The sequence below is a fragment of the Cyprinus carpio genome, chromosome A20, assembly GCF_018340385.1.
Source record: "Cyprinus carpio isolate SPL01 chromosome A20, ASM1834038v1, whole genome shotgun sequence".
Classification (NCBI taxonomy): domain Eukaryota; kingdom Metazoa; phylum Chordata; class Actinopteri; order Cypriniformes; family Cyprinidae; genus Cyprinus; species Cyprinus carpio.
Window position 1 is genome coordinate 25,757,151 of NC_056591.1, and position 15,930 is coordinate 25,773,080.

General features: G+C 32.1%; 1 protein-coding gene and 1 long non-coding RNA gene across 2 annotated transcripts in view; one reads left to right on the forward strand and one right to left on the reverse strand.

Moving 5' to 3' along the window:
- Positions 1 to 15,278, forward strand: part of LOC109104739 (solute carrier family 35 member F1-like) — a 76,811-nt gene extending 61,533 nt beyond the window's left edge. The window contains 4 exon segments of the mRNA XM_042778420.1: positions 2,086 to 2,130; positions 2,133 to 2,235; position 3,631; positions 14,169 to 15,278. Coding sequence (XP_042634354.1) covers positions 2,086 to 2,130; positions 2,133 to 2,235; position 3,631; positions 14,169 to 14,393 — 374 coding nt within the window. The 3' untranslated portion in view covers positions 14,394 to 15,278.
- On the reverse strand, positions 2,660 to 15,919 carry LOC122149070. Its single transcript, XR_006162824.1, has 3 exons — positions 15,765 to 15,919; positions 14,184 to 14,442; positions 2,660 to 3,854 (listed from the first exon to the last, which is right to left on the reverse strand). It is a non-coding gene; the product is annotated as an uncharacterized LOC122149070 (long non-coding RNA).
- Between the last annotated feature and the right edge of the window lie 11 nt (positions 15,920 to 15,930).

Consider the following 15,930-nt stretch of genomic DNA (forward strand, 5'->3'; position numbering starts at 1 on the left):
TAGTCTATCCCCCCCACCCCCAAGTTTTCCCCTTATATTTCCCAAACCGAAAAAGCATTAAAAAAATTGTGTACTTCACCTACAAAAGCAAAATTGGCGACTTGGTGGGATGCCAGACAGGAAGCAGATTTTGTTAGTATTGTCTGCTTTTTCATTTCAAAACAAATTATCATTATCTGTCTCCATTTCTGGTGCATCTCCATCTGCTGGAACAAAAGTTGTGTCCTTTACGAACGCATTTTGAAATGAATGGCCTGAGAAAACACAAGTGAATAATTTCATTTTTTTTGTGCTATCCAATTCCATTATGATTGTACTGGATGAATTATGAGCAGAATATCACGGCTGCTGACTTTCTGTCCTCTATGACATAAACAGCCGAATGCTACTAACAGAAGAATATTGTGCTACACTCCACACTGGCTTTATCTGTAGCCTTTACAATCCTTTTGCACAATATGAAGCTGCAATATAATGCTGTACTGTAATATATTAGAAGTTGTTTATAATGTTTTTTATGAAGTCTGTACTTATAATGCATTATATAGAGGTACTCGTAAATTGTAACCATGGTTATTTTTTGCTCTGTCTTATAATACATTTTATTTTTAAGACCACAGTCATGAATAGTTAAGCATATTAATAAGAGATAATGTACAGTGATTATTGCAAAATAAATCAGATCAAGACCCAGATGCAATGTAGATAGCGCAGTTCATATGAAATATTGATTTAAGTTGTAATTGCTAAATTATGTGAGAAGAAAGACATTTCAGAGTGATATGAAAGAGATGAATTAGTCTATTGTGTGAAGAAAGAGATGCAAATTACAGTACAAAAATTAATTACAGTCCCAATAACATTCCAAAAAACTCTCTATGTCTATTCTGGAAGTATCCATTATGTGTAGTTAAATCTATACTTTACATTTTGATATATTTAAAAATTAGATATATACGTACAGATCAAAGTATGGAAACATTACTAGTTTTAATATATATGAGAATTTTCTTCTGCTCATCAATTCTGCAATTATTTAATCAACAAATAAGAAAAAAAAATGTTTACGGTGATATTGACAACATTTGAAAACGGTACGGGTTGTTTTAACATGTATGATACTTTAAATATCATTTATTTCTGTGATGCAAATATGTCTATGTGTAGGATCATTATCAACATCCTCTTGAGAAATGCATTATAATATGATATTCATTCTCAAAGTTGAAACAGGGATGCGCGTTTGGCTTGTCAGAACATGTGATACGTTCATAGGATACGTTGAGTAATGAAAAGTAACGAGGCCAAAAGAAAAAAACCCTAGTTTTAAAATGGACATACCTGTGTAGTAACAATATACTGTACTGTCCAGTAATTGGGGTCAGTATATGCTTTCCCTTCTTTTTTCCTATAAAATCAATACTTTTTCATCAAGGATGGTGAAATGTCATAAACACTGATATAAAAGAAAAGAAATTAGTATTTGAACTATTTATCATGAGATGTGAGCAGAATATCACGCACGAATCAATGCAGTATCAGTGTGCTACACTGTGATTCATCCAATATATTAGACAGCATGAACTGTTTCAACACTCTAATAGATCAGCAATATTAGAATGATTTCTAACTGATTCCCAAGTGATAGGGAGGGGATGGTACATGTGACACTGAACGGCTGGAAGTAATGATGCTGAAAATCAGCTTTGCATCACAGGGACATAAATTATCTTTTTAAAGTATATTCAAATAGAAAAACTATTAATTTAAGTTGTAATTATATTTCAACAATATTCCGTTTTGTCTGTAGTTTTGATCAAATAAAATGCAGACTGATGAGCAGACGAAACTTCTTTCAACGTTAAAAATAGTAAGTTTCAAAACTTTGGTCGTTACTGTATATTATATAATATATATATATATATATATATATATATATGTATATATTATAATTATAATTTTAAGGGTTGTTGATCATTTTTTCTAAAGAGTAAGGATCTTTTTTACAATTACCTTTTTTTTTTAAATTGCACTATGCATTGTTCATATTGACTGATGTGGTTTTAACTCTTTATGTCCTCTTAGGGCTGCTGTACATTGGATTCAGCGCATGCATGTTTGGCTTGTACAGCTCATTGCGGTGGTAATAAAAGAACGAGGCGCCACAGCAGTGAACTCTCTCTGTGACAAGACGACCTGTATAGCCTCTTCCGGCCTGTTCCTGTTGGCGTACAAGTTGAATATGCTTTCACTCTTTCTCACCTCCTCATCACCACCATCAGCTATATGTCATTACACCTGCTGTCATTTTTTTAATCTCTAATGAATGTTGAGCAGAATTTCTCTGCTCTTCTTCTCAGAGAAGGTCTCTGTGATTTCAGTATGAAACATGCTGCTTTCACAATTTTCAAAATTATTCTTGGTGTAGTTTTTTTTGTTTTCAGTATGAAACATGCTGCTTTCACAATTTTCAAAGAATAATGAATCGTAAATTCTGAATAAAAGTGTGACCAGTTTTGCATGACCACAGGATGAGCAAAGACAGATATGTGTGTGTTGACTTATGTTGTAAGTTTTTAAATTAATGTGTTGATTAGAAACAATTATCTAATTAACACTTACCAACTGGATTTTTCGGTTGTGGACATTGTTTTTATGTTTTCCAACCAGGAGCCTCTGGCATTAGCAAAACAAAGCGAAAAGAGGGCCGCACACTGGACAAGAAGTGCACGTCTTTAAAAGTCAAATACTTTCTAACTCAAATGTTTTCTAAAATTGAAACTAATTTTATTGTTTTATTTGTTTCATATGTAAAGTCACTGAGATTTTATATATATTTTTATTTTTTTAAGCAATGCAGTGGATCCACAAACAATCTGAAAACTTTCAATTCATGTTTAATAATAAACATACTTTAAATCTAAGCCATGATTTCTGTCTTACAATCTGTTTTTCTTCTGATATTTTTTGTTTTAGCTTGTACTGTAGAAGTTCTGAATGCCTGGTAACTTAAAAAGTTAGTTACCAAATTGGCTGTTGAGTGAAAAAGTTCATTTCAAACCCTGTTCACAGCAGTGCTTATTTGCGAGTTTGCCGTTGGGTTCAATATAGGTTGTGCTGCCCCATCCTTCAATACGAACCGCTTTAAAAAGCTGCATTGAATTGAAGCAGATCCAAAATGCAATAATACAACGCCTTTAAAAGAATGAGCAAGGATTCTTCACTGAAATACTAGACGATTTATCAGGGGATTTCAGAGGCACTTTGGCTTCAGGGAAGGATCCAGCCACAATGTGAGACTTCATCTCTAAACACCACCATTACAACTAAAGCCGTCATTGAACAAAGCCATTAGTCATACTGTACAATGAGCATAGTGTTTTAAACTCCCTCTCCTCGTCTAGTACAGATTACACCGTCTGGAGGACAAAAAGGGATTCTGCTTCTTTTGAATTGATTATTATATGGAGTATCACAATGACTGGTTTTAATGGTTACGGTGCTATTAAAGTGAAGTATGGAAGTACGGAGGATGTTTTGCTGGTGAATAAAACTGCTTGACTTTTTTTTTGTAAGGTGAATGTATTAGGACCATGTTTTTGAGCTTCAGGATTCATGAAGTACAATTAGAGTGATGGATATGAAACAAGCCTCGGCAGAAAGCTTCGGGTTACTGCATGTTCTTTCTGCTTGCTGGGAATAGTTAGAAGTGGCTCAACAAAATCAGATTGGGTCTGAGTGGAGCGGCGTTTTTTAGTGATAACAAAAGCTATAATCACATCTGAAGCATTTCTGGCTTTGTTTTGGATGTCCTTGTGTGAAGGAGGCTCAGCACAGCTGTCATCTGTCTCTTTCTGAAATGCAGAAATAATCATGGATTTCAGTTAATGTTTGATTGACATTTTGAAATGCATTACAATATAATATAATATGATATTTATTTTAACTCTTATTTTTTTTTTTTTTTACTAAGTACACAACTTTTAATTCAACTTTATTAGTAGAAAAATTGTTAGTACAAAAAGCCTGTTTATTTTAGTAGAAAACTTTTCCCCCACTCCTAGTGTATAAAATGATCACACATAAGCTTTTTACCACAGCTTTAAACATAGCTCAGTTAGATTTGAGAGCCTTAACTATTTTGTAATAAGCCTTAAGCAGAGCTGTCAATCATTACATTTCTTTTTCAAATTAATTACATGATATGCTGATTAATTAAATTTGTCATTAATCTTAAGCTTTATCAATATATGCTGGAAAAAGCCCCCATATTAAGTCATTTTAAGGGTGGCAGATTAGTAAACTTGTTGTAGTTGTCATATTCCATCTGGTTTTTGTTTACATGAGCATTTCAAATGGCTGCTGTATTGTTTTTTTTTTCTTTTTTTCAGTGTTTATAAAATGCTTTGCCAAGTTACAAATGGTAACTAAATGAATGCATTACGTTGACAGCCATAGCCATGATAAGTAATACATTTTTTAACTATGTGATGGTTATGTCTGGTATGATATAAAGAACATTTTCTGTGTTCAAATATTTCATACTGTTGTTCTTTCTGGTCATTGTGCTGTACACATAAAGGCTAGGGGTTACATCAGCGTGAAAGAAAGCCGGCAGACATGAAGTGCCTCCAAATGAATCTCTCTCCAGCCCTGAGCTGAATGCCAGAGCCATTTGTAATGTGGTCATATGTAGCCAGAGCTCTCTCAGATTCTCTGCACATTTTTGCTATTGCTGGTCGGCAGTCTACACCTGCAGTCTCATCTCCTTTATTTTTGTGTCTGGCCTTATGTCTTATGCTCATGCTCATGGCTCAGACTCCAGGTCCTTGTGAGTGTATAGCGGAGCCTAAATGTCTGAGACTACAGTTAAGATCTAATATCATTAAATTAATAAGAAATGACATAAAAGGTATGAGAAATATTTCAGATTCTGCACTATTTGTAGGTCACTCACTAATAAGCAAATTTGTGACATTCATGTACAGATGTTTTTGCTTTCACACCCGGATCATCTTAAATCAAGGTTATTATAATTAACTAAAACCATCAAAACATCTAAAAATATATTTTTGAAATAAACGTTACCTAAAATAAAATTAATTACATAAAAACCTACTTATTTTATTTCAACCATCAAAACATCTAAAAATATATTTTTGCATTACTGAAACGTTCGAAATAGAAATGAATAAAACCATTATTGTCATAAAAAACCCTAAACTTAAAATTTTATTACAAAATAAACATTTTGAACTATTCAAAACCGAACATCACTTTTTCATATATAGTTTTGGAACATCTATTTAAAAACATAAAGCCTCTGTGCCATTTTCAGTTTATGTTTAACCTTGATGTTGTTATTTTCCTAAAACTAGTCTTTAAAATGCAAAGCTGGCCCTACTCCCCTCACCCACATCTAAAAATAAATAAACTGTGGAACAAACCATTGTTGGTGAGGTAAAAAAAATTCAAAATGCACCCTAACAAAGGACTAATAAAAATTTTCTTCTATCACTTTTATCAACAAATGTCCCGATAAAGTATTGATTTTAAAAATAAAAACATTTTGAACTATTAAAAAAACTATAATTGATTTCACTAATTCTAAAACACATTAAAAAATATATAATTACAACTTTGATAAAACCATAATAAAATATATCTAAAACAAACATTACATGAAAAATAAAAGTATATTGTAAAAAACAACCTTAAACTTATTTTATTACATATAGTTGCTAAGGAAGATTTTCTCATTTTTGGTCTTATTTAGATTACACTTGATTCACTGGTACTAAAATAACTTAAGGTAAAACCAAAATAAATATGTAGAAAATATTACCCCCCCCCCCCCCAAAAAATAAAAAAAAAAAACTAATAAAAATGTCAAAAACACCAGCAAAATTATATAGATAAAAAATAAAACACAGCAAAATTATGAAATGAACATGGAAAATAAAACTATTAATAAAGTCATTCAGGATTTATTCATACAACTTGAGTGTTGCTGTCTCATTTAAGCAAAAATAAAAAATGCTCTGAAATTCATGCAATTTTTTTTTCTCTCAAATTGTTATGCTGTAATGCATTAATAATAATAATTATTTTATTAATTTGTATTGTGTTTCTATTTTATAGTTATACAAAATATACAGTATTATAATAATTTAATCCAAAATGTATTAAATGTGGAAAATAGAAGCATTTTGTTCTAGTGGTCTCAGACTTCTGGATCCCACTGTATATGAATCCATATCTGTGACGGACAGATACTGGCATATACCCGCTCTTGGCTAAGGCCATTTAGAATGTGCTTGCATGTTTTTCACAGTGATTTGCCGCTTGTCAGACAGAAGTAGATGAGAGTGTGTTTGAAATTTGAATCGAGCTGATTCCCACAATAGACTTCGATGTTCAGTTCAGCTGAGCCAATTCAGAAAAAAATGAGCTGTAATGATAGAGTTCTGATCTTGACGGGTTGCTCAATTTCCTGAAATCTTGATAGCAAGTGGATGTGTGACAGTAGCATGTTCGGCTTTGATTTGCACTTTGTGGCTTGTTTGGACCATATTCCATGAGGAAAAGTAGGTTGGATGTATCTTCTGTTAATGAGAATTTTACCGGAAACATGTGGTGGTTACAAAACAAATCATTAGGAAACCACACAGAGAGACAGAGACTCTTCAATCAGCAGATATGCCAATATTCATGTATTCAGCTGTGTGGTAGAATTGTACCGAAAGGATCTTAACTGCCTGACTTGATTGATATTCTCCAATCAATATAGATGGAGTGCAGTATGTTGTGGGTCATTTTTATGTTCCCCTGTTTATATCTAAATATATTGGATTAAATAATTAAACTCAGTTTTTAAAGATGAATCATATTAGTTTGATTCCATTTTGTAAAATATCAGTTTTAAGTAAACATAGAAGTGAGTTTTAAATCATTGCACTACTTTGGATTGAGCAGGTATTGCCATTTTAGCCATGACTCCAGACAATACACTCTACTTTTCAAAATGAGGAAAATATAATAATAATAATAATAAATCATTTATTTTTAAATATTGTTAAGGATATTTACTTAGAAATTTTTACAGTGTTTCTTTTGTTTTACCTTTCACTAATCAAAATGTTTCAAATAAATGTTGCTTTAATGAAAAATCAATTTAAAGTTTTAAATATTGTTAAGAGGAAGTGACATTGTTTTTGGTGTATAACTATTTCTTTTTATTGATTAGTTTGTGTGTCACATAAACGTAATACAATTACAGAAATTAATATGATCATATAAAATAGACTACAAGTAATACAATTACAGAAATTAATATGATCATATATAGATATATATAATATATATATATATATATATATATATATATAATATATTTTTATATATATATATAATCCTGTTTTCTTACACTGTATATAATGCCATCCTCATGTACTGTAAACTACATTTTATTAGGTATCCTGTTATAATAATATAAGTGTGTGGGCTTACATGTTTGATTTTTTTCAAGGAAATACTTCCTTAAATTACACAAGCATATTCATTTTCTAAACTGTATATAGTTCAGAAGGCAATGCATAATGGGAATGACTTGTATAGTGTATCAAGATATGACAGGTGTAGGTACTGCATACCATATTCAGTTTGAAATCGATGTTGTTCATTAGCATGTACAGTAGTCCTACACTAACAGCCTTTATGCTGATAATTAAGTCTAGTAATGAATGAGAAATACTAATCACCTATTGATTCATTCAGAGGTAGCCTGCTCCAGACGAAGGCTGTTAGCATTGATTTGAAAGTGTTGCTTGGCGCTTTTTTACTGTAAGCTCTTTTTTGTCTGCATTAATGTCTGTGCTGTTTCTTTTCACAATAAGGTGGAGAGCAGCAGGGAGGGACGCTGTATCCGCCATTAGCCACAACACACCAAGGCCAATGTGTGATTTTAAATGCTCCTGTAAAAATGCCTCCTTTGTTGAGGACAGGTGTTAATAGCTGACTAATTTTATTCGTTGAAATCAATGAATATGACATTTGAATGTGGCTACTAAAGCGTGCATGCTGAGAACAGTCCGTTTTCCGCCTATTATGGGTCATTTTAGGTCATTCCAGTGTAATTAGTGGGTCAAGACTTGTTTTTTTTCTTTGTAGATGGTCTATGCTGCACAGCTTGCTTGATTACCACAGTTTCATGTTGCATTTGGAGTTTAATTTCTATAGTCAAGGAGCCACTGATTTTCTGAATTTGGAAATATTTTGAGAAAAGCAAGTGAAAGTTACATTAAAGAATAATAAGGAAGAATAAATAAAATGGATTCCTTTTATACAATATCAGATATAAGTGAACATAGATAATTTCACTATGGGTTGAGCAGATATGGCCATGTCTCCAGACAATACGCAATGTTTCTTTCTTTTTCCCTTTCTCTAATCAAAATGTTTCAAACCAATATTGCTGGGGAAATTTATTCAGAAATATTCCAGTGTTTCTTTCTTTTTCCCTTTCTCTAATCAAGATGTTTTAAACGATGTTGTTTTAATTAAAAATGTATTACATTTTGAATTAAATGTTAATGAAATTTATACTGTTATTTATTATTTATTTATGTATTGAAACTTTTTTTTGTGTTGCAATTTATTTTTATTAGTTTGTGTGCCACTCTAAAATATTCAGTTTGATAAAATTACAGAAATAAAATTACACAAATTCAACAAAAATGTAAACAATAAAATCACAAGTATTATAAAAAAATCTACTTCAGGAAGATAAGAAAATGGATGCTGTGCTAATTTTGTCAATTATTTTTAACACATTAAACAGAAAATATTACATATTAAGAATATAACATTTTTCACATATAACCACTGAATTTCTGAATTTGGAAATGTTTTGAGATAAGCAAGTAAAAGTTACATTAAAGAAAGCAAAAATAACATCAGATATAGTGTTAGGGAGTACAGTAACTAACAAAATGCTAATAACTAGAATTTTTTTCAGTAGTTACTTACAGACAGCAGCTGGTTTGAAAATACTGTAGCTTTTCTAGTAACTTGTTTTCTTTCATTTAGGTTTTGAATGTATTTTTGTAACTGATTGGTCACAGGCCTCATTGATCTGAGCTTATGCACCTCAGTTTTTGAGAGGGAAAAAAAAAGCATAATTTGGATAATTTTGTCAATGTTCATTTAAGAACTGAGATGCATTAGCTGAGGTTCCAAAAGAAAACAAGTTGATTGAATAACAAAGACAAGTTTTATTCTTTGCAAACCCTCCTTTAACACATGGCTGTTTGTCTCTGGGACAGTACAATCCATCTTTGGTTCATAACTTTCATTTTGAAATATGACACTCAGTACACCTTGCATATTAGAGTATGATTTATTGCGAGAATGGCATCTTTTTTTACAGGTTGTAATTACATCACCGTACCATTATTGAAAACTCTTTTCTCTCCTAATGCTTAGGAAAAAAGGGGGCACCATGTGTCTGGCTTGAAAAAGCAGGTGCTTTATCATAGTCATGCTGGCATGTAGCACCACTTGATATATTTAAATGAGCAACCTGACACACTGGCGATGTAAGTAGAATATATTCCTTTCCAGAAGATATTACTCTTGCCGTCTTTAATACCCTTGCAGTACTGGAAACCACTCAGGCTGGGCTCGATCTTCCATATGTTTGCCTGAACCATCTGCCTTATTTCTATCCTGTGGTCTGGACTGAACTCTCAACTTTTTAAAAACCTCAATTGGAAATGCACAGGCGGGATTTCTTCCCCTGCTATTTTCATTTTGGAAAAGAAGTACTTTCAAGTAATAAAGATGCTGTTGTGAGATGTAATCAGAATTATGAGTAATACATTTGCATTTGCGAGAAAATAATAATTGTGTGATATAATGCTGCAATATTGAGATATAAAGTCATATTGTGAGAAATAAAGTCTCAATTTTGAGAAAAAAGTTTCAGTTGTGAAAATTGTCTATTGTGAGTTTAAAGTCACAGTTATGAAAAATAAAGTAACTATTGTGGGAAACGATCCCAATTATAAGAAAATAAGTTGAAATGACAAGAAAAAGTTGCAATTATGATATTTAATCACAATTACAACTAACTGAGTTGCAATTGTTAGATAAAAATGCACTTGTGCTGATGACAATTGTGTGCTTTAATGTTGCGAATTTGAGATATAAAGTTGCAATTGGGAAAAATAAAATCATAATTGAGTTATAAAGTTGCAAGTATGAAAAATAGTCTGAATTGTGAGTCACAATTATGAGAAAATACGTTGAAATTAAAAGAAATAAAGTCGTTTTGATATTTAATCACAATTAAGAGTAATGAAGTTGAAATTGTGAGAAAGATGCAATTCAATTTTGAAAAAATAAGACAATTATGTGATTTAATATTGCAAATTTGAGAGTCAAAGTTGCAATTGTAAGAAATAATAATTGTGAGATAAGAAAAGTTGGAAAATATTCAGTTCTCAGAAAATGTTAAAATTACAAGAAAAAAGTTGCACCATATATATTTAATTACAGTGACTAGTAATGAATTTGCAATTGTGATATAAAGATGAAAAAATTAATAATATTGTGTTGTTTCTTGTTCTAATTGTATTTAAAATGTTCTTTATCAAATAACTTTTTCCTTATCAAAAACCATTTAGCTGTTTTCAGTTCTCAAGTGGTTTATATGCTGTTTTAAAAAGTTCTTGAAGTTACGGCACAGGTTCTTCAGATCATTGCATTAGTTCTAGATACCATCTGAGGAAAGAGCTATCTTCTGATTAAAAGTAAGTCCTTCTGGGTTCTTTTAGGTACTGCTCTAGTATCATAAACTAACCTACAAAGTTTTTCCAATGGCATCAGGCCGTCCTAAATCTAACCAAGCACTTGCTGACAGATTTATACATACATGATTTTCTGAAAAGCAACTGTGGATATGCACAAAAGCCTCACCAGGAAATAGTGTGACTTGCCTTTATTGATTTATTGGAAATATGTATTCTGCTGTGATGCTTGAGGGGGGAAGAGAAACTAAGAGAAAGTGTCAAAGTTTATGTAAAATTCTCTGTGGAGTTTCTCTAGACTTCAAAAGCCTAATGTCAATCACTACAGGGCTTTAGAGTGTGTGTGCTAGCAAATATTTATGAGTGTTTGTATGCATGTAGTTTTTAGACTAGAGTTGCCTCGGAACAGTGTGTTTGGAAGCGCCGATGGTCTCACGGTGTATTAGAGCTTTTAGATGTCATGTGATCAGCTAACAACACTAAAAGCAATTGCAAATGAGGCCTACTGAGCCTTTTGATACTTTGAATTTATATAAAACGTTTCATTCTCCAAAAACATATTAAGCATAATGATGTTTTCTGATCAGTTTTTCATATCAAATAATGTTTGTGATTTGTTAATGGTCTGTGGCATTAAATGAGCATTAATATATGTAGTTACTGTTACAGATATTTGCTAAACTAATTAATCCTTATGTAATTGTTAGTTATTTGTCTGATGTGATGTTAAAAGCACATCTTTTATGTTTTGAGATCTATGTGTGACTCCATACAACATGACATACTGTACAGTTTCAATACAACATCTTGCAAAGATACTGAGTTCACTGCATATTAAGATACACATAAAACTATAAGTAAGAATGAAATGAAGACACTTTAAAATTTCATGTGATGCCATGTAAGAAATCTGTAGATGCCTCCACAAGAATTTATTGGGTCATTATAATTAATAATTAATAACTTTTTTATTTAGTTTAACTTTATGTACTAAATTTCTAAAACTAACTGGATGTTTTTCAACTATAAATAAAATGAACTGCGTTTTGGCAGCTCATTTATACAACAGTAGCATTTTGGGGGCCTGAAAATGCAAGCTTTTGAGGCTTTTGTGAGCTTTTTCAAAATAAAAGTTTTTGAAAATGATACTAAAATGTGAATTTGTGAAAATTGTGACGTCATGCAAATTACGTGTTTAATCTATAGGTATGTGCGAGGCGCGTATTGTTTCTTACAGAGTGACCGCCAACTACTGGCCTGGCATGCATAATACAGTGTTTTTAGTCATTTTCATTCATCCATGTGAACGGAGATCATTTAGACAACGTTGTCATCTGTACAGAAAAAATCTCCAAAAATTCAAAGAAAAGGCTTTACAGTTTTTAGAACATCGTTGTCATGTACCCTAATACAAAACACATTTTTTAAAAACTATATATATACTATATATACACAGTGGAGATAATCAGATTTCTTTCTTTCTTTTTTTCTTATAATTATTAACTCAGGCCAGAGCTGAAGGCCGCATGTAATTAGAAGCACTTTGTTAATCACAGGCATTATAGATGAGCGACACGTGGCTCAAAAATGGACCACAATAAGCTTAGAGGCCATTATTTATAGCACAGCTCTACTCCCTGAACTGATTGTTGTGATGCTCATCCACACCTCAGAACCTATGGATGAAAAACTATTGATGTGATTTGGAGATTAAGTGACGGCAAATAGAGTGAAGCTTTGGCATTTTAGTTTTCAAAGTCGTGATTGTTGTTGCTATTTTCACAGCGCTGACAAGGGTATTGAGTCCCTGCTTGACCATGAGGCACAGCAAAATATAATGCAGTGCTCAAAAATGGCATTTATTGTCAATGGTGCAATTTTATTTTATATTGCATTCAAGGGTATAATTTAGGCACTTGTTTATTTAGAAATACCATAGCTGTTAAAGTTTATAAAGGTTTATTCTTTAAAAAAAAAAACTTTTATCAGTCCAGCAGCTTTCTAAGATTTAAAAAGCATGGGTAAATTTAGATTTTAATATTTGGCTCCCTTTCAGTTGATGAGTGTGAATTTCCATCTTCCATCCTAAACCTGTCATGTAATTTGGCCTCATGCTGAAGACTTTGGGATAAATTACAGCATTCTGGGAAATTGAAGTGTTCTTCCATGACCCATTAAGTTAAGATAAGCATTCCCATGACATTAAATCACATTAATGCACATGCTTTGCCCTTTGGTCTTACAACATAAATTTTAAACCTTTATTAAATTATTACTGCCATCATAATTACAATCACAGACCTCCTGCCTTGAACAGTAGACTGAGAGTGAATCATTTCCCTGGACGTGCTTTGCTCCATCTCTAACACAACTGCTGTTTTTGCTCATTAGTTCATTCTCGGTGGAATCTCTCCTGTTGGGCCTGCATGTCTGATTCCCTCATGTTCATTAACGAAATATGACCCTAATGTGACATATTTATAGCTTTTCTTTTGAGCAAACAATGTCTGCAATGGCTGTCATTAGACCGTATGGAGAAGAGCATCTGCTCAAAAATTAATATTCTGTTATTATTTACTCACCCCCATTTTGTTCCAGTCTGTATGTTGATATTTGTCAGTGAAACATGAAAGGAGTGTTTTTAATAACTCTTTTCCATACAGACACTTGTGACTGTGACTATGATTTGAAGTTTTAGTGTTTTATTTAGAATGAAGAAATTATGACATGAGGTTTCAAATTAGTGTTTTATTTAGAATTAATAAATTGTGATTTAAATTTTTTAAACAGTGTTCTAGATAAAAATGAATAAATCATGATTTACCATTTTAAATGAGGGTTCTATTTAAAAATAAAGTAAATTATGATTTGAAGTTTGAAATCAATGTTCTCTTTAAAAGTAATAAATTATGGTTTACAGTTTTGTCACTGTTCTATTTAGAACTATTTTTGAGGTGTTAAATCGGTGTTCCATTTAGAATTAATAAATCATGATTTACATTTTTAAATAAGTGTTCCATTAAGAATTAATAAATCAGTTAATAATTATGTTATCAGTGTTCCTAATCATTATTTAAATCAGTGTTCTATTCAATATTACAGTAAATTATGAAGAAAAAAAGATTTTCAGTATAAATCAGTGTTCTGTTTTGAATTAATAAATCATGGTTTAGAGTTTTACAGTTTAAAGTCACTTTAACGTCATTGTAATTTAAAATTTTAAGTGTTCTGTTTAGAATTACAAGATCATGATTTGAAGTTCTAAATCACTCTTCTATTTAGAATGAATAAATTGTTGAATTTTAAATCACTCTTTAGACACACTATATGAAGTTCATTATGTTGTTTGTCTGGCTTCAGTTTTCAGGGCTTTACCTGCTGTCCTTCTTCATCATCCTCCTGGGACTGGTCTTTTACTCCTCCTCCTCCACCTATGTGGCACAAGATCCTCGCGTTTATAAACAGTTCCGCAACACGGGAAATGCTATCACAGACACGCCCACCGTGGGGCCCCTGGAACCTTCAGTGACCTATACGAGCCTGGGTCAGGAAATAGAGGAGGAGCCTCGCGTAAGAGTAGCCTGAAGGGGGCGTGGTCTCTCATAACCAATCATCCACTGCCCGGCGCAGCCGTCTATAGAAAAACGAATGATAATGATCACTGAATGATGTAATTAACCACGTAGCAAACAAGTACACTGTGATCACGAACTGTCGATAGGTAGCAGTGACTTCTGTATATCTGAGATATCAGATCCATCATGTATAGAGATGATTTCACCTCATTGCCTCTTTCCCCACGGCAAATTAAGTGTTTAGAAGGATTCGTGCTGACTGTTTTGTCCAAATGCTCAATTGTGAATGTTTTATTTTCTTATATGAGCACAAAGGGTTCATTGTATTTGAAAGCTTGACATGGTTTGTTTCACTACAGTTTCATGAATATTGTACATTTTAAATATCGACATCTCTGGAAAACTTCATTCTGAGTTTTACAATGCTGATTTGAGCCAGTGCCTTGCCATGTAATGTTACTGTGGGTTACATTAGACAATGACAAATCATGACTCAGAAACAGTGTCATCAGTACTGGACGTCATGTCATGATTGCATATTGTATTATCTGCTCAAAATTATAAATATTTAAATTTGTCAGTCTGAAATACAAAAGGGGGTGTTATGATTTTACACATTTCTTTAACTGTTATACCATATTCATTTTTTAATTCTGCCAAGAAAAAGGGAACATGCATTTGTATTAAATATAAAAGTCTGTGTAATAGCAATTGATTGTAAACTTGTAAACTATTTTACTGCACTTGTCTTTGTTTTAAAAGCAGTTCAGTCTTAATTATCATCTTATTTGGATAAAATCCAGTACAATACATGTACAGATATTCTGAACTGATATCTGAATTTTGTTGTGTTTTATTTTTTTTCATTCTTAAGTTGTCATTTAAATATTGGAAATTCTTAATGTGTCTGACTTGCTTAAAATAAAGTATATTTGTCTCAAACTCAAAAAACATTAATGGCCAAGACTGGGAAAAATGTATTTGACATTGCAAAGCATTACGATGACGTAATGGTGTAAACTACAGGAGGGATAGTTCAACCAAAATTAAAAATCCTGTCATAATACTCACTCTCATGTACTTCCAAACCTATATGGACACACAAAAATTTTGAAAATGTTGGTATCCAATCAGTTGACGGTAGCCATTAACTTCCATGGAAGTCAAAGGCTACCATCAACTGTTTGTTTGCTCACATTCTTTAAGATATCTTTGCTCAACAGAAAAAAGAAACTCATACATGTTTGGAACAACTTGAGGTTGAGTAAAAAATGCTAATAAAAGCATAAACAATCCCTACAACAGACAAAAATAGTATAGCTATTGACCCCATGGGGAACTTCAGGTGCAGGACAACAGCAACATCAAAAGTAAAACTCACCTCTTACACAGTAAATTCAAGATATTAAAGACAGAGCTTAGAATAAATTGCATGATTTAGAAACATCCAGCAGTTTGAAAACACCCATAAGCAACCACTTTTGCTCTGCAGAGACCTAAGTCTCCATATATTGTCAAGCAACGTCGGCGTAACCTCATTTATATTC